The sequence below is a fragment of the Entelurus aequoreus genome, linkage group LG06 (genome assembly GCF_033978785.1).
Source record: "Entelurus aequoreus isolate RoL-2023_Sb linkage group LG06, RoL_Eaeq_v1.1, whole genome shotgun sequence".
Classification (NCBI taxonomy): domain Eukaryota; kingdom Metazoa; phylum Chordata; class Actinopteri; order Syngnathiformes; family Syngnathidae; genus Entelurus; species Entelurus aequoreus.
Genome location: NC_084736.1, coordinates 35156786 through 35180551, shown reverse-complemented (window position 1 = coordinate 35180551; position 23766 = coordinate 35156786). Strand labels below are relative to the sequence as shown.

Sequence of the window (23766 nt, the reverse complement as noted above, 5' to 3'; positions counted from 1 at the left end):
TTGTTTTGAACTACTGTAGTGGCGTTCTGTACAAAAAGTGCACTTTAATTTAGTGTTGTTTTGATATGTCATCTTAGTGACATCATGCACAAAAGTGCAGTAATAGCTTGTTTTAAAATGTCTCTGACAATCTTGCACTTTCTGTTTTGAAATTACATGAATGTTTATGCCACTGCTTAATAACTGTTTAATAAATACAGTTTTGCTAAATTGACTTAGTTGTGCATGAAAGTTTAAAAGTAGCATATATTAATGCAGTATGAAGAAGAATGTTTTAATGTAGACACATAGAATCATCATATTGCTGTGATTATATGCATCAAGTGTTCATTCAAGGCTAAGGCAAAATATCCAGATACATATGGTGTATCACCACAGTGGCAAAGCTCCAGGGGTTGACGAGATCCGTCCAGAAATGCTGAAGGCTCTGGGTGTTGAGGGGCTGTCTTGGTTGATACACCTTTACAACATTGCATGGAAGTCTGGGACAATGCCGAGGGAGTGGCAGACTGGGGTGGTGGTTCCCCTATTCAAAAAGGGGGACCAGAGGGTGTGTGCTAATTACAGGGGTATCACACTACTCAGCCTCCCTGGTAAAGTTTACGCCAAGGTACTGGAAAGGAGGGTCCAGCCGATAGTCGAACCTCAGATTCAAGAGGAGCAATGTGGATTCCGTCAGTCGTGGAACAACTGACCAGCTCTTTACTCTTGCGGGAATCCTGGGGAAGGCCTGGGAGTATGCCTATCCAGTCTACATGTGCTTTGTGGATTTGGAGAAGGCGTATGACCGGGTCCCCCGGGAGATCTTGTGGGAGGTGCTGAGGGAGTACGGGGTGAGGGGAACCCTGCTGAGGGCCATCCAATCTCTGTACAACCAAAGCGAGAGTTGTGTTCGGGTGCTTGGATGTAAGTCGGAGACGTTTCCAGTGGGGGTTGGTCTATGCCAGTGCTGCGCTCTGTCACCTATCCTGTTTGTGATTTTCATGGACAGGATTTCTAGGCAGAGTCGTGACCATGGCGGAGAGGGTATACGTCTCGGGGGGCTAAAGGTTGCGTCACCACTGTTTGCAGATGATGTGGTCCTGATGGCACCTTCGGTTCGTGACCTTCAGCTCTCACTGGATCGGTTCGCAGCCGAGTGTTCAGTGGCTGGAATGAGGATCAGCATCTCCAAATCTGAGGCCATGGTTCTCAGCAGGAAACCGATGGTTTGTACAGTCCAGGTAGAGAACGAGACTCTGTCCCAGGTGGAGGAATTTAAGTATCTCGGGGTCTTGTTCACGAGTGAGGGAAAGATGGAGAAGGAAATCAGCCGGAGAATCCGAGCAGCTGGGGCAGTATTGCAGTCTCTCTGCCGCACTAATGTGACGAAACGAGAGCTGAGCCAGAAGGCAAAGCTCTCGGTCTACCGAGCTATCTACATTCCTACTCTCACCTATGGTCATGAAGTGTGGGTCATGACCGAAAGAATAAGATTGCGGATACAAGTGGCTGAAATGAGTTTCCTCAGAAGGGTGGCTGGCATCTCCCTTAGAGATAGGGTGAGAAGTTCAGTCACCCGAGAGAGACTCGGAGTAGAGCCGCTGCTCCTTCGCTTGGAAAGGAACCAGCTTAGATGGTTCGGGCATCTCGTGCGGATGCCTCACGAGCGTCTCCCTAGGGAGGTCCTCGTTGCACGTCCCACTGGGAGGAGACCCCGCAGCAGGCCAAGGACCAGATGGGGGGATTACATCTCCTCTCTGGCCTGGGAACGCTTCGGGATTCCCCAGGAGGAAGTTGCTAATGTTGCTCTGGAGAGGGAAGTCTGGGGGTCTCTGCTGGAGCTGTAGTCCCCGCGACCCGATTCCGGATAAGCGGTTGAAGATGGATGGATGGATATGGTGTATCGTGACATGGCCTAAACATATCCACATATTAATAAAAGGCCATATCGCCCAGCCCTATAAGATAGCAGTATTGTAGTACTATCAGGGAAGTAGTAGTACTATAGTATAGTTCAGATGGTGTTGCATTCAAAGCCATGGCAGAGCGTCAGACTTTGCAAAGACGAAGACAGCCCCTCCCCCGACTGAGCGCGGTGGAGGTCTTCCTCTGACCCTCCCCATTCTCTTGTGCGTCGTCACGGCAACACGGCAGTTGCATAACACGGCGACGATGCCTTGTAATGCCGTCGCTGTGGAAACGTGGCCTCTCCGCCTCCTTTTCCACCTGCATCACCAGTACACCACCTTCACGCCTCGTCCCAGTTCTGTGACAAATATGGACCATACCTTCATTTGTCTTTGTCTGTGTGCGAAGCCCCGCCCCCAAGTGAATAATCATCAACATGACTGGAGGACGAGGGTCACATGGTACATGCAGAGTACCAACCAGCAGGAGCGGACAAGAAGGCCCGCTAGCTGCTAAACTACCTTGTAAAAAACAACTTTTTTTAGTGTGATTGATTCTTCATCTAAACGGAATGATGTGAGCATCCCAGCGAGAGGGGAACTATTACACCAGTAGTCCCCAACCACCGGGCCGCGGCCCGGTACCGGTCCGTGGACCGATTGGTACCGGCCCACACAAGAAATAAAAAATAAAAATAAAATATTATTTTTTATTTTTTTATTTGTATTAAATCAACATAAAAAACACAATATATACATTATATATCAATATAGATCAATTCAGTCTGCAGGGATACAGTCCGTAAGCACACATGATTGTATTTCTTTATGACTAAAAAAAATAAAATAAAATACCATAACCCCCCCTGCTTGATTAGCATTGTTGTTGATGGGGAAGGGATCTGTGGTTCCTCCTCTACGCCACACGATCACCTGACTGGCTTCCTCATTATCTCTCAAAATGTCTCGGGAATCTCCGTGAGATTGATCATCATTGACTATTTTGATCATATCTATTTAGTGCATGAAAGAACGATTGATATGCTAACTTTAGCAGAATGGAAACCCGAAATGTTGTCTTGGTAACTCCAAGTGCATGAAAGAACGATTGATATGCTAACTTTAGCACATGTGGACCCAAAATGTTGTCTTGGTAACTCCAAGTGCATGAAAAAACGATTGATATGCTAACTTTAGCACATGTGGACCCAAAATGTTGTCTTGGTAACTACAAGTGCATGAAAGAACGATTGATATGCTAAAGTTAGTACATGTGGACCCAAAATGTTGTCTTGGTAACTCCAAGTGAATGAAAGAACGATTGGTATGCTAACTTTTGCACATGTGGACCCAAAATGTTGTCTTGGTAACTCCAAGTGCATGAAAGAATGATTGATGTGCTAACTTTTGCACATGTGAACCCAAAATGTTGTCTTGGTAACTCCCAGTGCATGAAAGAACGATTGATATGCTAACTTTAGCACATGGGGAAGCTGACTACCAGTTTCCAGGAACCTGACTCACTTATTTATACTCTTGCTGAACTAGTTGAGCCTGAAATAATGACGCACTGGGCTAGGTACTGCTAATTGGTTGCCATAGCAACAAGGTGCACATGTGCCCTTTGCGCTCCTCTCCAAACAAAGCATGTTCATGTGACTGTAAGATCTATGCTGCGTTCAAGTGACCTGGGAAGTTACAAGTCGGAGCCGAGTTGTGAGCGTTCCGGTTTCGATGTGGGAATCAAGATGTCCACATCCACAACTTATGTGAAAATAACCTTCACACACGAGTAGGAGCTAGCAAAGTGACTTCAGTCATGTTACCATACATATAAACCTACAACACAGTCATGTTACCATACATATAAACCTACAACACAGTCATGTTACCATACATATAAACCTACAACACAGTCATGTTACCATACATATAAACCTACAATACAGTCATGTTACCGTACATATAAACCTACAACACAGTCATGTTACCATACATATAAACCTACAACACAGTCATGTTACCATACATATAAACCTACAACACAGTCATGTTACCATACATATAAACCTACAACACAGTCATGTTACCATACATATAAACCTACAACACAGTCATGTTACCATACCTATAAACATACAACACAGTCATGTTACCATACATATAAACCTACAACACAGTCATGTTACCATACATATAAACCTACAACACAGTCATGTTACCATACATATAAACCTACAACACAGTCACGTTACCATACATATAAACCTACAACACAGTCACGTTACCATACATATAAACCTACAACACAGTCACGTTACCATACATATAAACCTACAACACAGTCACGTTACCATACATATAAACCTACAACACAGTCATGTTACCATAAATATAAACCTACAACACAGTCATGTTACCATACATATAAACCTACAACACAGTCACGTTACCATACATATAAACCTACAACACAGTCACGTTACCATACATATAAACCTACAACACGGTCACGTTACCATACATATAAACCTACAAGAAGGAATAGACATCATTGTTTACAACCAGAGCAGCCAGTGAGTAATCCAGTGTGTGTGATCTAGTGAGTGATCCAGTGAGTGATCCAGTCAGCCTATGAGTTGATCAGTTATCAGTCATGTGTTCTGCATGATTTTCATTCAAAGAGTAATACTGAGAAGTTTGATCATTATTACTGTGTGGTTACATTCCTACACCCAGGGTCAGTGTGTGGTTATATTCCTACACCCAGGGTCAGTGTGTGGTTACATTCCTACACCCAGGGTCACTGTGGTTACATTCCTACACCCAGGGCCACTGTGTGGTTACATTCCTACACCCACGGTGTCAAATATAGTCAATATGTGGTTACATTCCTACACCCAGGGTGTCAAATATAGTCACTGTGTGGTTACATTCCTACACCCACTGTGTCAAATATAGTCACTGTGTGGTTACATTCCTACACCCAGGGTGTCACCATCTTTCTAAGTGGGCAACACTAATCCCTCCTGCTTTGCCTTCTTATTCTCTGGCAGAGCAGGTGTGTGTTGTTAGCAAGCTTGTGTCATGTGGGTGTACCTAATGAGGTGGTCTAAACATTTTGTGTGTGATCCTTTATTTGTGTGCTCAAGATGGAGTGTTTGTGTTACACAACAGAGTCCACCATGCCTTTTCTTACAGGTCTGCCTCCACAACACACACACACACACACACACACACACACACACACACACACACACACACACACACACACACACACACACACACACATTAAGGAAGGTCAGTCATAATTCCCTGGCAGAAGGCTGTTTACACTTCAGTCCCTGCCTCCCGTCGCTATAGCAACCATCTTCTTCTTCTCTCCCACAATGTGGGCGTCTTTCTGCCTTTGTCATCACATCTCTGCTCACTGACAAACCACACAGTAGTACTGTGTGTGTGTGTGTGTGTGTTTGTGTGCGTGTGTGTTCTGGCAATGCTTACTTAATGGGGACATCGCTCTGTTTACACAGTCACCTTTAGGGGACCTCTGACGATATGGGGACAAAAAAACAGGTCACCTAAAGGGAAACCTTTTTAAATGATAGTCAGATCCTTTCTAAAGATGCCTAAGTGATTTTTTTTTCTTTTTTTTTATCATACAGCATGATTATAAAACATTATTACCTTAAAGTATGATTCTCATTCAGAATTTTCCATCCTTCTATATATGGTAGTTGGAGTTGCAGACAACTTCATTACTGCTAAATAGCAGTTTTCAGTAATGTCACAGAAGATGCAGGATTTGCTTTAACATTTAAGTGGTGAAACTTCCTATAAGAGGACAGATGTAGTGCTGTATTCTGAGGAGCATGTCATATTTAATTTGAACTTTTTTTTTTTTTTAATGGTCCTCAGTAGTCACATACAAATTTGTGTGAATTACAATAAATTTGGTCCCCATGAACCATATTAACTCTTTTTCCCCAGGGTCCCCAGTAAGAATGATCAGCACATTACTTCATCAATCCAGAGATTTAAAGACGTGTATGAGCTAACTGAGTAGTGGCCATTTTACCAAAAAAAATGTATGCCTCCACAACCTGTAGAAAGGGTGGTCCCCATAAGTGATGATCAAAAACTTGGTCCCCATTCCAAATGATAACCAGTGTGTGTGTGTGTGTGTGTGTGTGTGTGTGTGTGTGTGTGTGTGTTATTACCTGTTGACGTGTGTGTGTGTGTGTTATTACCTGTTGACGTGTGTGTGTCTGTTATTACGTGTTGACATGTGTGTGTGTGTGTGTGTGTGTGTGTGTGTGTGTGTGTGTGTGTGTGTGTGTGTGTGTGTGTGTCTTATTACGTGTTGACATGTGAGTGTGTGTTATTACCTGTTGACGTGTGTGTGTCTGTTATTACCTGTTGACGTTTGTGTGTGTTATTACGTGTTGACAATGTGTGTGTGTGTGTTGTTACGTGTTGACGTGCGTGTGTGTCTTATTACGTGTTGACATGTGAGTGTGTGTTATTACCTGTTGACGTGTGTGTGTGTGTGTGTGTGTCTTATTACGTGTTGACATGTGAGTGTGTGTTATTACCTGTTGACATGTGAGTGTGTGTTATTACGTGTTGATGTGTGTGTGTGTGTGTGTGTGTGTGTGTGTGTCTTATTACATGTTGACATGTGAGTGTGTGTTATTACCTGTTGACATGTGAGTGTGTGTTATTACATGTCACAACATTTTATGTTGCCCACATATCTGTACTGTAAAGATCAAATTTGAATAACAATAAAAAGGAAGTCTAAGTCTATGGATGTCCCAGATACAGTGCCCTCCAAAAGTATTGGAACAGTGAGGCCAATTCCTTTATTTTTGTTGTAGACTAAAAATATTTGGGTTTAACATCAAAAGATGAATATGAGACAAGAGATCAACATTTCAGCTTTTATTTCCAGGTATTTACATCTGGATCTGATACACAACTTAGAAGATAGCATTAATTGTAATGGAACACAACATTTTTAGGTGAGCAAAAGTATTGGAACATATAAACTTAAAATAGATTAAAGTGAATAAGACTTAATATTTAGTTGCAAATCCTTTGCTTTCAATAAGTGCATCAAGCCTGTGAGACATTGACATCACCAAACTGTTGCATTCTTCTTTTGTGATGCTTTTCCAGGCTTTCACCTCAGCCTCTTTCAGTTGTTTTTTGTTTTGGGGGGTTACTACCTTCAGTCTCCTCTTCAGCAGGTAAAATGCATGCTCTATTGGGTTTAAGTCTGGAGACTGACTTGGCCAGTCTAAAACCTTCCACTTCTTGCCCACGATGAACTCCTTTGTTGTTTTGGCAGTGTGTTTTGGGTCGTTATCTTGCTGCATGACAAAGGATCTCCCAATCAGTTTGGTTGCATCTTTCTTTAAATTAGCAGACCAAATGTTTCTGTAGACTTCTGAGTTCATTTTGCTGCTGCCATCATGTGTTACATCATCAATGAAGATGACGTCCCAGAAGAAGCCATGCAAGCCCAAGCCATGACATTATGTTTCACAGATGAGCTTGTATGTTTGGGATCATGAGCAGATCCTTTCTTTCTCTAAACTTTCGTCTTTCCATCACTTTGGAAGAAGTCAATCTTTGTCTCATCAGTCCATAAAACTTTTTCCCAGAATTTTTGAGGCTCATCTCTGTACCTTTTGGCAAATTCCAGCTTGGCCTTCCTATTCTTCTTGCTAATGAGTGGTTTGCATCTTCTGGTGTAGCCTCTGTACTTCTGTTCATGAAGTCTTCTGCCAACAGTAGATTGGGATACCTTCACTCCTGCCCTCCAGAGGTTGTTGCTGATGTCACTAACGGTTGTTTTAGGGTCTTTCTTTATAGCTCTCACAATGTCTCTGTCATCAACTGCTGATGTTTTCCTTGGTCTACCTGTTCGACGTCTGTTGCTTAGTACACCAGTGGTTTCTTTCTTCTTCAGGACATTCCAAATGGTTGTACTGGCTATGGCCAATGTTTGTGCAATGGCTCTGATTGATTGTTCATCTTCTCTCAGATTCACAATTGCTTCTTTTTCACCCATAGACAGCTCTCTGGTTTTCATGTTGGTTCTACCTCTAAATGCAGTCTGCATAGGCAAAACCTATCCTACCCAATCTGAAACTGAGCTCAGACATTCAGTGCTATTTATTGTTTGAATAATCAATGTAATTGGGAGACATCTGGGCAACAAAACACACCTGTCAGTCACATGTTCCAATACTTTTGCTCTGATGAAAAATGGGTAGTTTCAAACAAAATGTGCTATCTTCTAAGTTGTGTATCAGATCCAGATGTAAATACCTGGAAATAAAAGCTGAAATGTTGATCTCTTGTCCCATTTTCATCTTTTGATGTCAAACCCAAATGTTTTCAGTCTACAACAAAAATAAACAAATTGGACTCACTGGTCCAATACTTTTGGAGGGCACTGTATACCTGCATGGATGTACTTTAATATATTCCATAGATGTACTTTAATATATTCCATGGATGTACTTTAATATATTCCATGGATGTACTTTAATATATTCCACAGATGTACTATATTCCATGTATGTACTTTAATATATTCCATAGATGTACTTTAATATATTCCATGGATGTACTTTATATATTCCACGGATGTACTTTAATATATTCCATGTAGGGCTGCAACTAACGATTCATTTGATCATCGATTAATCTGTCGATTATTACTTCGATTAATCGATTAATAATCTGATACAAGAGGCAAACTACATTTCTATCCTTTCCAGTATTTTATTGGAAAAAAAACAGCATACTGGCACCATACTTATTTTGATTATTGTTTCTCAGCTGTTTGTACATTTTGCAGTTTATAAATAAAGGTTTATAAAAAAAATAAAAATAAAATTGCCTCTGCGCATAGCATAGATCCAACGAATCGATGACTAAATTAATCGCCAACTATTTTTATAATCGATTTAATCAATTAGTTGTTGCAGCCTTAATTGCATGGATGTACTTTATATATTCCACGGATGTACTTTAATATATTCCCCGGATGTACTTTAATATATTCCATGGATGCACTTTAATATATTCCATGGATGCACTTTAATATATTCCATGGATGTACTTTAATATATTCCATGGATGTACTTAAATATATTTCATGGATATACTTTATATATTCCACTGATGTACTTTAATATATTCCATGGATGTACTTTAATATATTACATGGATGTACTTTAATATATTCCGTAGATGTACTTTAATATATTCCATAGATGTACTTTAATATATTCCATGGATGTACTTAAATATATTCCATGGATGTACTTAAATATATTCCATAGATGTACTTTAATATATTCCATAGATGTACTTTAATATATTCCGTAGATGTATTGTAATATATTCCATGGATGTACTTAAATATATTCCATGGATGTACTTTAATATATTCCATAGATGTACTTTAATATATTCCATGGATGTACCTTAATATATTCCGTAGATGTATTTTAATATATTCCGTAGATGTACTTTAATATATTCCATGGATGTACTTAAATATATTCCATGGATGTACTTTAATACATTCCATAGATGTACTTTAATATATTCCATGGATGTACCTTAATATATTCCGTAGATGTATTTTAATATATTCCGTAGATGTACTTTAATATATTCCATGGATGTACTTTAATATATTCCATGGATGTACTTTAATATATTCCATAGATGTACTTTAATATATTCCATGGATGTACTTTAATATGTTCCATAGATGTACGTTAATATATTCCATGGATGTACTTTAATATAGTCCATGGATGTACTTTATACATTCCATAGATGTATTTTAATATCGTCCATGGATGTACTTTAATATATTCCATAGATGTACTTTAATATATTCCATGGATGTACTTTAATATGTTCCATAGATGTACGTTAATACAGTGATTTTCAACCTTTTTTGAGCCGCGGCACACTTTTTACATTTCCAAAATCCTGCGGCACACCACCAACCAAAATTACACAAAATGACACTCTAACACAGTATATAATACATATAGTTAATAATATAGTTTCTAAATGTATTTATACTCACCTAGTGTGAAACCTGGGCCTGTTTCGATGAACACAAAATGGATATCCTGGCAGAAATGGTAGAAAGACACACACGAAGCTCTTCCTCAACAGCTCTCAGTCTCTCTCTGTTTTTAGTTTTTATCGCAGTCAAGCTTGAGAAGCTCAGCTCACATAGATATGTGGTTGAAAACGGGAGCAATGTCAAAATGGCTTTGTTGGCCAGAATGGGGGAACTCCTTGGCAACAGATAACCAAAAACTGTCCAAAGGAAGATCAGTAAAGTTTAGCTTTAAACCCCGATCTTGTTTCAGTTCAATGAGTTCCTCTTGCTCCTTTAAAGTCATGTCCTTACCAGCAATGGATGCTGAGCTGTATGGGTCCCTGACCCAGTCAAGGCATTCTGTGAAGGCTGAAGAGAAATAAAATAACTTTTTCTCAAGAGTTTTCAAATGTGTGCCAATCACTTCGCACATTGCAGCAGTGTTGCCATCATGCAGTTTCTCGGTGAATGGGAACATTTCAAGGTTGCCACGCTGCACATGTTGTTGCCAGAGCTGCAACTTCAAACGGAATCCATTCATTTTATCAGTGCTTGTAAGCAGATTTTCATTTCGGCCTTGCATCCGTGTGTTCAGTTCATTCAGATGATGAAATATATCAGCCAGGTATGCCAGCTTTGCACACCACTCATTACTTGCAAGCAGCTTTGAGTAATCGGACCTCTCGTTTGTCAGAAATACTTTAAGTTCCTCTCGCAGCTCATACACACGGGCAAGCACTTTGCCGCGCGACAGCCACCGGACCTCCGTGTGGAGCAATAACACTTTATGTTCCGCTCCCATTTCCTCACACAAAGACGCAAATAAGCGACATTTCAAAGGTCGCGTCTTCACAAAGTTCACTATGCGCACAACATCATCCAAAACAGGAGCTAGATCTGCTGGTAAGGTCTTTGCAACGAGTGCCTCACGGTGCAAAAAACAGTGCGTAACAATAACATCCGGGTTTTTTTCTTTGACCCTACTTACGAAGCCTTTGACGCGCCCGACCATGGCTGCGGCTCCATCAGTGCAGACACCTGTGCAGTTTTCCCACGAAAGCCCGCTTTTGTCAAAATATTCCGACGTGACCCGAAATATTTCCTCTCCTGTTGATTTTTCTGGCAGTGTCTTGCAAAATAGGAAGTTTTCTTTAATGGCTTCTCCATCCACAAAACGCACGTTGGCCAAGAGCTGACAATGTCCACTAATATCCGTCGACTCATCAATTTGCAAGGCAAATTTCTTACAGATGCGCATCTTTTCCAAAACAATAGTTTCGATGTCCGCAGACATATCATCAATACGTCTGGCAATTGTGTTATCTGAGAGAGGCACTTTAGCGATCTCTTTGGCCGCGTCAGGGCCGAGCATCTCATTTACGATGGCTTTACAAGCTGGCAGTATTAATGTTTCTGCCACAGTGTGGGACTTTTTTGATTTAGCTACGAGTTCAGCAACAAGGTAGCTAGCTTTGAGGGCTCTCTCGTTTACCTTTGTGGTTTTTCTCAGAAAAGTTGCCTGTTTCTCATTGTTTGTACGTAAGCGTACAAAATAGTCCATCGGCTTGTTTTGAACGGAAGGGTGTTTCGTTTGGAGATAGCGTTTAAGCTTGCTTGGCACCATGGCGCTATTGGATAGCTTCTCACCACTCACCAAGCACTGCGGAGTCGGTGCTGTCGCATCCCCGGTGAAAGTAAATCCAAATGAAAGATAGCTTTCGCTGTATTGCCTCGAGCTCACCGTCTTGTCTTTTTTATTTTGTCGACCACTCATACTGGGGCCTTCATTTGGGTCAGAATTTTGTCCAGGACCCTGTCCGGCATTTACATTTTCCCTTCTCAAAAACTTCTCCATCACTGTCACTTGCTCGCCTCCTCCTGCTGCGATCCCACACTGTCAGTGTCACGTGTCACGCAGCCTACCTCGCTTGTCTTTACAGGTATATCGCCCTCTGCTGCCTCCTACTGAAATAGAAGAGTATTACATTATCTGCCGCACTTTATTACAGCAGGCACCCGACAATGGTTAAAATTAGGAGATATTACATAATTTCCCACGGCACACCTGACGATCTCTCACGGCACACTAGTGTGCCGCGGCACACTGGTTGAAAATCACTGTGTTAATATATTCCATGGATGTACTTTAATATAGTCCATGGATGTGCTTTATATATTCCATAGATGTATTTTAATATATTCCATGGATGTACTTTAATATATTCCATAGATGTACTTCAGTGACGTACAGTCAGGGGAGGCAGGTGAGGCCTCACGTGCCATCATGGAAAGAAAAAAATGTAAAAAGAAAAAAATAATTAAATTGTTATATGTATCCAGTGATTATACTATAAAGTTATTTTCCATTTAACTTCACCAGTTTTAGATTATTTTTATTCAAAATCGCTGAATTTTCACATTTGCCGTTCAAATACTGAGAAGAAACTTTGCGGTGATCAGCAGCCAGTTGAGGCACGTCACTGCGTTGAGCCTCACCATGGATTGCGCAATGGCTCGGCTTACTGCTGGCCTGCTGTACAGTGAGACCGTATTGCTATATGAATTATATTATACATTTCCATAGTTTAGTTAGCTGAGGTATATAATGTACAGTGTATTTTGTCAACAACTATGTGTGTAACGTATTTCTTGTGCTGAGCAATCATAAAACGGCTGTAAAAGACGCACTGTGTGAGGCTCGCAGTAATCCCGCCTCCTGGTGGTAGAGGGCTGTAGTGATCCCAGAGATCATTCTTGTGACTACTCGGGCGGCAGAAGAAGTGACAACAAGCAGCAACAGTTAGCAGCGATCGTTTATTTTTTCCTCTTGCCTGGATTATTAACATGGAGGATTACATATCTAAAATAAAACAGTTTTCTAAACTGGACTTTCAATCGAAGCAGGAGGTAATACTTAAAGGAAGATCTCCATCGAGACAGAGAGACTTTTAAAACTGAAGAAAGATAAGGAAGACTTCTATAAACAAGTTATCGATGCTTTTGTTCAAAAGGAGCTGCGCATGGACTTCATTTATAAGTAAAGGTAAGACCATAATAAAGTTTTTTTTATTAAATGTGCTTTTTTGTGTGCTACAGTTTGTATGTGTAAAGTTAAAGTTAAGTTAAAGTACCAATGATTGTCACACACATTAGGTGTGGTGAAATTTGTCCCCTGCATTTGACCCATCCCTTGATCACCCCCTGGGAGGTGAGGGGAGCAGTGGGCAGCAGCGGCGCTGCGCCAGGGAATCATTTTTGGTGATTTAACCCCCAATTACAACCCTTGATGCTGAGTGCCAAGTAAGGAAGAATGCTGGTATGAGCTTTTAAACATAACCCGTTAACTGCTGCCAATCAAATGGTGAATAAGATACTCTTTAGGGTTCATATGTTTGTAAATCTGACTGTGATGAAGTCAGTGCCTCACCAGTCATGAACCTCACCGCACGTCACTGATGTACTTTATATATTCCATGGATGTACTTTAATATATTCCATAGATGTACTTTAATATATTCCACGGATGTACTTTAATATATTCCACGGATGTACTTTAATATATTCCACGAACAGTATGTACTTTAATATAGTCCATGGATGTACTTTAATATATTCCTTGGATGTACTTAATATATTCCATGGATGTACTTTAATATATTCCATGGATGTACTTTATATATTCCATAGATGTACTTTAATATATTCCATGGATGTACTGTAATATATTCCATGGATGTACTTTAATATATTCCAAAGATGTACTTTAATATATTCCATAGATGTACTTTAATATATTCCATGGATGTACTTTAATATATTCCATAGATGTACTTTAATACATCCCAGATATACCTGCATGGATGTAAACACTTTTTTAAAGAAAAACATATTATGATAGCACATTATGCAAGTGATACAATGATGTCATGGTGGCCACGACCCCACAGGTATCTTGGCAATGTCTGCAGATGAAAAAGATGATTAGTGATTACTAATCACTAATCATCTTGATTAGGGACCAAGTCATTGTTTTGCAAGTCATAAGTAAGTCACAAGTCTTTGCCCTCAAGTCCCGAGTCAAGTCCCGAGTCAAGTCCCGAGTCAAGACAGGCAAGACCGAGTCAAGACTGGAAAGTCTCAAGTCAAGTCCCAAGTCCTGCATTTTGAGTTTCGAGTCCTTTCAAGTCCTTTTAACCACAGACTAATATATTTACACAAATTGTGTATGCTTTTAAAACGCTGTATTTATTTATTAGAACAAGTGCATTTGAAATTGCAGGGAAAAAAATAGTGCTGACATTGCACTTCATAATAGCACTGTTAACCAGTCATTTTAAACATTTAACTTATTCCTTTACAGAATAAACACATTTGAAAAAACAAGTGCAACTGTACTTATTTGCACAAAAGTGTTAACTTTGTTTTTCCATGGCATATTGCATTGTAACTAGTTCCACAGCAGTTTCTATCCTGTTCTTACCTTACTCATTGATCTTATCTCATACTGTATGTGTGTTGTGTGCGTACACATGAAAAACATAACAAATACATGAACATAACAATGAACAGAGTTGTACTTTTTAGATGTCAGGGCCCTATGTAATATGTACACATATTCTTAATATAGTATACATTTTAACTGACCTTTATTTGACTATATTTGTCTTTTTGTAGGTGGCTAAAATACGCCGTGCTGCTGACCGCCGTCTAACGTTACGTTACTGTGTGTGATACATTGACTAACGTAACGTTATGTATAGGTACCTCATGCAACCCTGCTTAAAAAAATCACTTGACAAAAAGTATGAATAAGGTAGCGAACTGCAGTGGACGCAACAGATTGCGTGTTTGCATTACGTTATAACCATAGACATCTAATAAGTAGACGCAGCATTGGCTGCTGTGACACAAGAAATTTGGCCGCCATCTTGAAGTGGTGATGAGGAGCCGGCGAGCAGCCTAAACTGACAGTTGACAGGTAGAAAACAAAGATAGTGTTCAGCGTTTTCCTGCTCAAATAAGCGGACTGTTGAAAATAGGAATCGGGGGATTAATTTTCACAAGTAAGATTTAACATTAACGTACTATTGGCTGTATTTTGTGAAAATAATATTACCACAGAGTTGGGAAGGAGCAAAGATCTTGTGAAAATCACAAAGAAATATTTTGGGGGAGGATGACCCCCCCCCCCCCCCCCCCTACAGGGGTTTGATTTACAAACTTTCAGCCCCACCTAAAACAAAATTCACCAGCCGCCACTGATTATGATGCATTCTCATTTTAGGCAAAGTATAAGACAATACTTTCTTAACAGTATAATTGTAACCAGGAATAAGTCTTCAAGTAACAATATTCAAATACTAACATTGTTGGGTAAGACATAATTTGGTTTTATTCTGAATCCAGTAAAACAGATTGGTGGTTTTAGCTGATATAAAGACTTTCAGGTGTTTATATATGTTTATGTTTAAGTATTTGGCAGACGCTTTTATCCAAAGCGACATACATAAAAAATACAAATAAAACAATCACTGTAAACATTATCATTTAAGGGAAGAATGTAATACAAAATATCAATACAAAGTGTCAAGACAGAATAAACTCTGCTGCTGCAGCAACAGAGATACAGTCTATAGATACTGTATATCGATATTTAATGTATTCATACATTGTTTATGTAGGATATACGCATGTATATATAACCTAATCATATTGTTTCTTCAATTTAAAAATAGCTGACCGTTTTTTTCCCCCTTCTCTGGGATTATATTCCCAGTTTTGATCTTGGACGTCTGGTCACTTATAGCATATAAGAATATTTTATTACTGTTAAGCAAACTATGAATAATAAAACATGTGTCCTTTATCATAGCTACATGTATGACAAAAAAGCGCGTGAAAATCAGTGGTATTCAGTGAGGTAAGATTAATTAAATGCGCTGACAGTTCATTGCTCCTGCCAAATGAATTGAACTGAGTGGAGCGGATCACCACTCCAAGATGGCGGCCCCACGTCTCGTCAGCGCCAGTAGGCGGTAGCGGTCGATGCTGCGTCTACTTATAAGATGTCTATGGTTATAACGTTAGCAGTGAGTTTACAGCCTCACTGATTGAACTACACAGCAAATAAAAGTTACGTTACTCAGCCAATAAACGTTAGCTTACATTCAAAACTTACCGTTCTTTGTGCAACTTCAAATGTCAAATGAAGTTGGAAGTTGTTGCGTCTCCGTCTGTAATCTTCGAACCGCATGTTTTGCATACCGCAATTAGTTTTTTGTTGACCAAGTCGTAGTTTTTATACCCGAACGAAACTATATTTGTCATAATTTTTTCTCACTTTCGCGTTGTTTGACAGCTCTTCTTCGTTGGTTGTCCTGCAATTTGATTGGATGAATGCTGTGGGATGAAAACAAGGTGGATGTAATTTGATTGGATGTTGAACTGACAGGCAGCACACACGCTGACAGACACACGTACACAATGAAAGATACGGAGCGCTCCTGAATAACTTTTTCATCTTTGGGTTTTGGGGAAAGTAGCAAGTCTTGTCAAGTCAAAAGGCTCAAGTCCAAGTGAAGTCACAAGTCATTGATGTTAAAGTCTAAGTCGAGTTGCAAGTCTCTTTACATTTTGTCAAGTCTAAAGTCATCAAATTCATGACTCGAGTAGTCTGACTCGAGTCCAAGTCATGTGACTCAAGTCCACACCTCTGGTGATTAGTGGACTCTTGTTGGTCCTTCTAAGATCCTTGTTTGTTTCCATGTGTGCGTGTATAGTCCTCCATGGTCCTTCTAAGATCCTTGCTTGTTTCCATGTGTGCGTGTATAGTCCTCCATGGTCCTTCTAAGATCCTTGTTTGTTTCCATGTGTGCGTGTATAGTCCTCCATGGTCCTTCTAAGATCCTTGTTTGTTTCTATGTGTGCGTGTATAGTCCTCCATGGTCCTTCTAAGATCCTTGTTTGTTTCCATGTGTGCGTGTATAGTCCTCCATGGTCCTTCTAAGGTCCTTGTTTGTTTCCATGTGTGCGTGTATAGTCCTCCATGGTCCTTCTAAGATCCTTGTTTGTTTCCATGTGTGCGTGTATAGTCTCCATGGTCCTTCTAAGGTCCTTGTTTGTTTCCATGTGTGCGTGTATAGTCCTCTATGGTCCTTCTAAGATCCTTGTTTGTTTCCATGTGTGCGTGTATAGTCCTCCATGGTCCTTCTAAGATCCTTGTTTGTTTCCATGTGTGCGTGTATAGTCCTCCACGGTCCTTCTAAGATCCTTGTTTGTTTCCATGTGTGCGTGTATAGTCCTCCACGGTCCTTCTAAGGTCCTTGTTTGTGTCCCTCCAGCTCTGCCTACAAGCGTGACAAGAAGATCCGCGTGGCCATCAAGAAGATCAGCCCCTTCGAGCACCAGACCTACTGCCAGCGCACGCTGCGGGAGATCAAGATCCTGCTGCGCTTCAAACACGAGAACATCATCGGCATCAACGACATCATCCGCACGCCGACCATGGAGCAGATGAAGGACGTGTATCCTTGTTTGTAGGACCTGCTCTACTAGAGTCCGTGTATCAACATTCTTTGACCCGCGCTCTGCAGCTACATAGTCCAGGACCTGATGGAGACAGACCTCTACAAGCTCCTGAAGACCCAGCACTTGAGCAATGATCACATCTGCTACTTCCTCTACCAGATCCTCCGAGGCCTCAAGTACATCCACTCCGCCAACGTCCTGCACCGCGACCTGAAGCCCTCCAACCTCCTGCTCAACACCACCTGTGATCTCAAGGTCTTGCTAGTCGCTCTTTGCCGTGCTGCCACTTTCAGCTTCTCATCTGCCTTTTCTTTTCCTCAGATCTGTGACTTCGGTTTGGCTCGCGTGGCCGACCCGGACCACGACCACACCGGATTCCTAACGGAGTACGTGGCTACCCGCTGGTACCGAGCGCCCGAAATCATGCTCAACTCCAAGGTGAGCTTCCTGTGCAAGATACTAGTCCTGATTGATCCCAGTTAGGAGTTCCAGAATGTTGCTGTGGGTTGACTTTCAGGGCTACACCAAGTCCATAGACATCTGGTCGGTGGGCTGCATCCTGGCAGAGATGTTGTCCAACAGGCCCATCTTTCCCGGGAAGCATTACTTGGACCAGCTCAACCACATACTGGGTAATATTATCTTCATGCTAACTCCAAGACCTAACAATGCTCCTCCAGTAAGCTGACCAAAATAAGAACAGGATTCAATGACTCTGTTTCCATGCACTAAATTAGTCTGATTTCACAAATAGTTGGGCTCTAAAGAAGCATCCTACAAGCCACGGAAACACCTTCATCCCATCAAGTTTGGCTTCTGAGAAGCCGGACTAACACATGTAGATGATTTCCAGTGGGGGTATCACCCGCAGGCAGAAGACCAGGCAATGAAATAGAAGGTCACATTTTGAAGGTCATTCATGGGGGAAAAGAAAGAGATTTATTTAAGAAGGTAGCTAACGAAATGGAGAATAGCGACTTCATCGTAAAGGAATAGGATTAAGATGAAAGAGAATGAAGCAGGTACATCACAAGTCAAAGTATCAAACTCTGTAGTCCACACAACTGCTCAGATGGTCCATCTGGAACAGTATCGCTCTTTAAAACAGCTGGCATCTATTTGTAAATGACTTCAATATACCCAAACATTTCATAAAGATCTGATTTGACCATCAACAATATGATGTGTATCATCTACATCAACAATACGATGTGTATCATCTACATCAACTATATGATGTGTATCATCTACATCAACTATGTGATGTGTATCATCTACATCAACTATATGATGTGTATCATCTACATCAACTATATGATTTGTATCTTCTACATCAACAATGTAATGTGTATCATCTACATCAACAATATGATGTGTATCATCTACATCAACTATATGTGTATCATCTACATCAACTATATGATGTGTATCATCTACATCAACAATATGATGTGTATCATCTACATCAACAATGTGATGTGTATCATCTACATCAACAATGTGATGTGTATCATCTACATCAACAATATGATGTGTATCATCTACATCAACAATATGATGTGTATCATCTACATCAACAATGTGATGTGAGGTTACTTGTGATTGTGTAGGTGGGCTACATGTGATTGTGTAGGTGGGCTACATGTGATGGTGTAGGTGGGCTACATGTGATGGTGTAGGTGGGCTACATGTGGTGGTGTAGGTGGGCTACATGTGGGGGCTTGTCCAGGATTAATGTTAGTAACACTCTGCTGCGTCATTCTCCTTCCTCCGTCTTGATCCTGCCTTCCCATTCGCCAAAAGTGATCACCCCACCTGGCTCTGATTGGCCGATAGTCCAAATCGACACCTCAATCAATCAAAGTTGACTTGTATAGCCCTTAATGAAAAAACTCAATCTAATGGGAACAACCAGAAACCTTGGAAAGGACCGCAGATGTGGGGACCCCCCCGGGTGACCGGGGGATGTGGACTAGATCTAGTTCGTAATGTGAGAGTCCAGTCCATAGTGGACCTAGTTTATAGTGTGAGAGTCCAGTCCATAGTGGATCTAGTTAATATTGTGAGAGTCCAGTCCATAGTGGATCTAGTTAATAGTGTGAGAGTCCAGTCCATAGTGGATCTAATATAATAGTGTGAGAGTCCAGTCCATAGTGGATCTAATATAATAGTGTGAAAGTCCAGTCCATAGTGGATCTAATTAATAGTGTGAGAGTCCAGTCCATAGTGGATCTAGTTAATAGTGTGAGAGTCCAGTCCATAGTGGATCTAGTTAATAGCGTGAGAGTCCAGTCCATAGTGGATCTAGTTAATAGTGTGAAAGTCCAGTCCATATTGGATCTAGTTAATAGTGTGAGAGTTCAGTCCATAGTGGGTCTAGTTAATAGTGTGAGAGTCCAGTCCATAGTGGACCTAGTTTATAGTGTGAGAGTCCAGTCCATAGTGGATCTAGTTAATATTGTGAGAGTCCAGTCCATAGTGGATCTAGTTAATAGTGTGAGAGTCCAGTCCATAGTGGATCTAATATAATAGTGTGAGAGTCCAGTCCATAGTGGATCTAATATAATAGTGTGAAAGTCCAGTCCATAGTGGATCTAATTAATAGTGTGAGAGTCCAGTCCATAGTGGATCTAGTTAATAGTGTGAGAGTCCAGTCCATAGTGGATCTAGTTAATAGCGTGAGAGTCCAGTCCATAGTGGATCTAGTTAATAGTGTGAAAGTCCAGTCCATATTGGATCTAGTTAATAGTGTGAGAGTTCAGTCCATAGTGGGTCTAGTTAATAGTGTGAGAGTCCAGTCCATAGTGGATCTAGTTAATAGTGTGAGAGTCCAGTCCATAGTGGATCTAGTTAATAGTGTGAGAGTCCAGTCCATAGTGGATCTAGTTAATAGTGTGAAAGTCCAGTCCATAGTGGGTCTAGTTAATAGTGTGAGAGTCCAGTCCATAGTGGATCTAGTTAATAGTGTGAGAGTCCAGTCCATAGTGGATCTAGTTAATAGTGTGAGAGTCCAGTCCATAGTGGGTCTAGTTCAGGGGTCGGCAACCTGCGGCTCTTTGACCACTCTGATGCGGCTCAGCTGCATACTTGCCAACCCTCCCGATTTTTCCGGGAGACTTCCGGATTTCAGTGCCTCTCCCGGAAATCTCCCGGGGCAAATATTCTCCGATTTTCAACCGGACAACAATATTGAAGGGCGTGCCGTGATGGCACTGCCTTTATTAGTGTCCTCTACAACCTGTCGTCACGTCCGCTTTTTCACCATACTATCTGCGTGCCGGCCCAGTCACATGTTGTATGCGGCCTCTGCTTACACACGTAAGTGACTGCAAGGCATACTTGGTCAACAGCCATACAGGTTACACTGAGGGTAGCCGTATAAACAACTTTAACAGTCTTACTAATATGCGCCACACTGTGAACCCACACCAAACAAGAATGACAAACACATTTCGGGAGAACATCCGCACCGTAACACAACATAAACACAACAGAACAAATACCCAGAATCCCATGCATCCCTAACGCTTCCGGGCTACATTATACACCCCCGCTACCACCAAACCCCGCCCACCTCAACCGACACACATAGAGGGGGGGAGGGGTGGCGGCTAGTGTTGATGTGTGGGGGGGCGGGGGTTTGGTGATAGCAGGGATGTATAATGTAGCCCGGAAGAGTTAGGGATGCATGGGATTCTGGGTATTTGTTCTGTTGTGTTTATGTTGTGTTACGGTGCGGATGTTCTCCCGAAATGTGTTTGTCATTCTTGTTTGGTGTGGGTTCACAGTGTGGCGCATATTAGTAAGAGTGTTAAAGTTGTTTATACGGCCGCCCTCAGTGTAACCTGTATGGCTGTTGATCAAGTATGCCTGCAGTCACTTACGTGTGTCTGCAGAAGCCTCATATAACATGTAACTGGGCTGGCACGCTGTATGTACAGGTTGTAGAGGGCGCTAAAGGCAGTGCCATCACGGCACGCCCTTATTATTGTTGTTTGGGTGAAAATCAGCAGACATTCGAGAGAATAGTTGCCCTGAAATTCGGGAGTCTCACGGAAAAATCGGGAGGATTGGCAAGTATGACGCTGTCAAGCACCATTCATATAAAACTTGCGGGCCGCACTAACATTACATTTTCATATTAAGGTGCGGGCCGCGTGTCTGAGACCCCTGGTTTATACATAGCACAAAGCAAAAAAAAACTTTGTATGCAGTGTTATTTCATTTTAAATTTCAAAAGAGTTTTGTGGCTCCCATTGTTTTCTTTAATTTGTGAAACGGGTCAAAATGGCTCTTTCCAAACCCTGGTCTAGTTAATAGTGTGAGAGTCCAGTCCATAGTGGATCTAGTTATTAGTGTGAGAGTTCAGTCCATAGTGGGACCAGCAGGAGATCATCTTGAGTGGAGACAAGTCAGCAGCGCAGAGACGTCACCAACTGATGCATAAGAAGTGGTCCCTCCTGTGTCCTGACTTTGAACAGCTAGTGCGCATAAGAAGTGGTCCCTCCTGGGTCCTGTCTTTGAACAGCTAGCGCTTCATCTGTGGAGGCTGATCCGTGGTCACCTGATAAGGAGAGGGGGGCAGAGCAGAAAAGAGAGACGGCTGATCAACTGACGTAAAAAGGGGTGTATTTAAAGTACACAAATGAGTTTTAAGATGCTTCTACTGAGGTAGCATCTCTAACTGCTACTGTTAGAACATTCCAGAGTATCCAAAAGTGTCCATTGAGACCAGAAGTAGTAGCTATGTTTTTGGCAATCTGAATACCTCCTGCTATGTCTTCTTATTCTCTGGCATACTGGGGCCGAGCTCTGCCCAAATCAAGGTGTATTGTTGATGTATTTACGTGTCATGTGACTTTGCTCCTTAGGGATTCTGGGTTCTCCTTCTCAGGAGGATCTCAACTGCATCATCAACATCAAGGCCAGGAACTACCTGCTGTCACTTCCTGTTCGCTGCAAAGTGCCCTGGAACCGCATCTTCCCCAACGCCGACACCAAAGGTCAGAACAAAAGCTGTGGTTGCTATGGTGACCAGCTGCTGACATGAGTGGTGTCATCTTTTCTTTCTTGGCTGGTGACGTCAGTCATTCCAGGAGTACTATCATCAACATCCTTTTACTAGCTCAGTAGTAGTATGCTGCTCTCCAGTGGTGTGCGGTCAGGGCCAGCAAGACCTTCTCTGCTGGCTTAACATAACCACAAATCGTCATCATAATTAAAGATAAAAGTCATTTTTTATTGACTTTTCCTAAATATGTAAAAGTATTCATATTGTCTTCATGTCATATTATGCTCCTTCCAGCCCTGTTGTTTTTACTTTATAGAGTTTTTATCCAATCAGAATTCAGCTAGCTTATGTTGCCATGATGTACCAAATCTGCCACAGGCATTCAGATTCAACAATGCTGGCGTCTGTGTAAGTCAGTGGTTCTCAAACTTTTTTTGTCATCCCCCACTTTGGACAAGGGGGAGTTTTCAAGCCCCACCTGCCCCCATCGCCCCAACAGAACGCTAATGCCAAGCTTAACATTTTCAAATTTATTGAACATCGAGTAACATCAAGTTGTATACATTCAAACTCAATAACATAAAATAACATCAAGTTCAATAATAAATAAAATAACTGTGCAGCTGTGGTATAACTTGCATCAAGTTCAATAATAAATCAAATAACTTGCATCAAGTTCAATAATAAATCAAATAACTTGCATCAAGTTCAATAATAAATAAAACAAAAGTGTTATAACTTGCATCATGTTCAATAATAAATCAAAAAACTTGCATCAAGTTCAATAATAAATAAAGCAAAAGTGTTATAACTTGCATCAAGTTCAATAATAAATCAAAAGTGTTATAACTTGCATAAAGTTCAATAATAAATCAAAAAAATTGTTATAACTTGCATCAAGTTCAATAATAAATCAAATAAAAGTGTTATAACTTGCATCAAGTTCAATAATAAATAAAATAAAAGTGTTATAACTTTCTTCAAGTTCAATAATAAATCAAATAACCCGATGCATAATAATAAATAAAATAAAAGTGCCACTTTGCAATCTTTGCAAAAAAAAAGGAGGAGCTATGCATTTTGGCAAGACAGGGAAAGTGAACAGGGGCGCCGCTAGGGATTTTGGGCCCCATGAAAAGAATCTTTGCAGGGCCCCCAACACAGCGGCAACATTTTTTGATGCTATTTTACAT

General features: G+C 41.0%; 1 protein-coding gene across 2 annotated transcripts in view; it reads left to right on the top strand.

Moving 5' to 3' along the window:
* The window catches only part of mapk1 (mitogen-activated protein kinase 1), a 59405-nt gene that overhangs the window by 16388 nt on the left and 19251 nt on the right, over positions 1-23766 (top strand). The window contains exons 2-6 of one of the 2 annotated variants that reach the window (XM_062050618.1): positions 17376-17558; positions 17628-17817; positions 17884-18000; positions 18080-18194; positions 22434-22565. In XM_062050618.1, the coding sequence (XP_061906602.1) occupies positions 17376-17558; positions 17628-17817; positions 17884-18000; positions 18080-18194; positions 22434-22565 (737 nt within the window). Of the gene's footprint in view, positions 1-17375; positions 17559-17627; positions 18001-18079; positions 18195-22433; positions 22566-23766 lie in introns of both variants that reach the window. The other variant, XM_062050617.1, reaches the window with a different exon arrangement.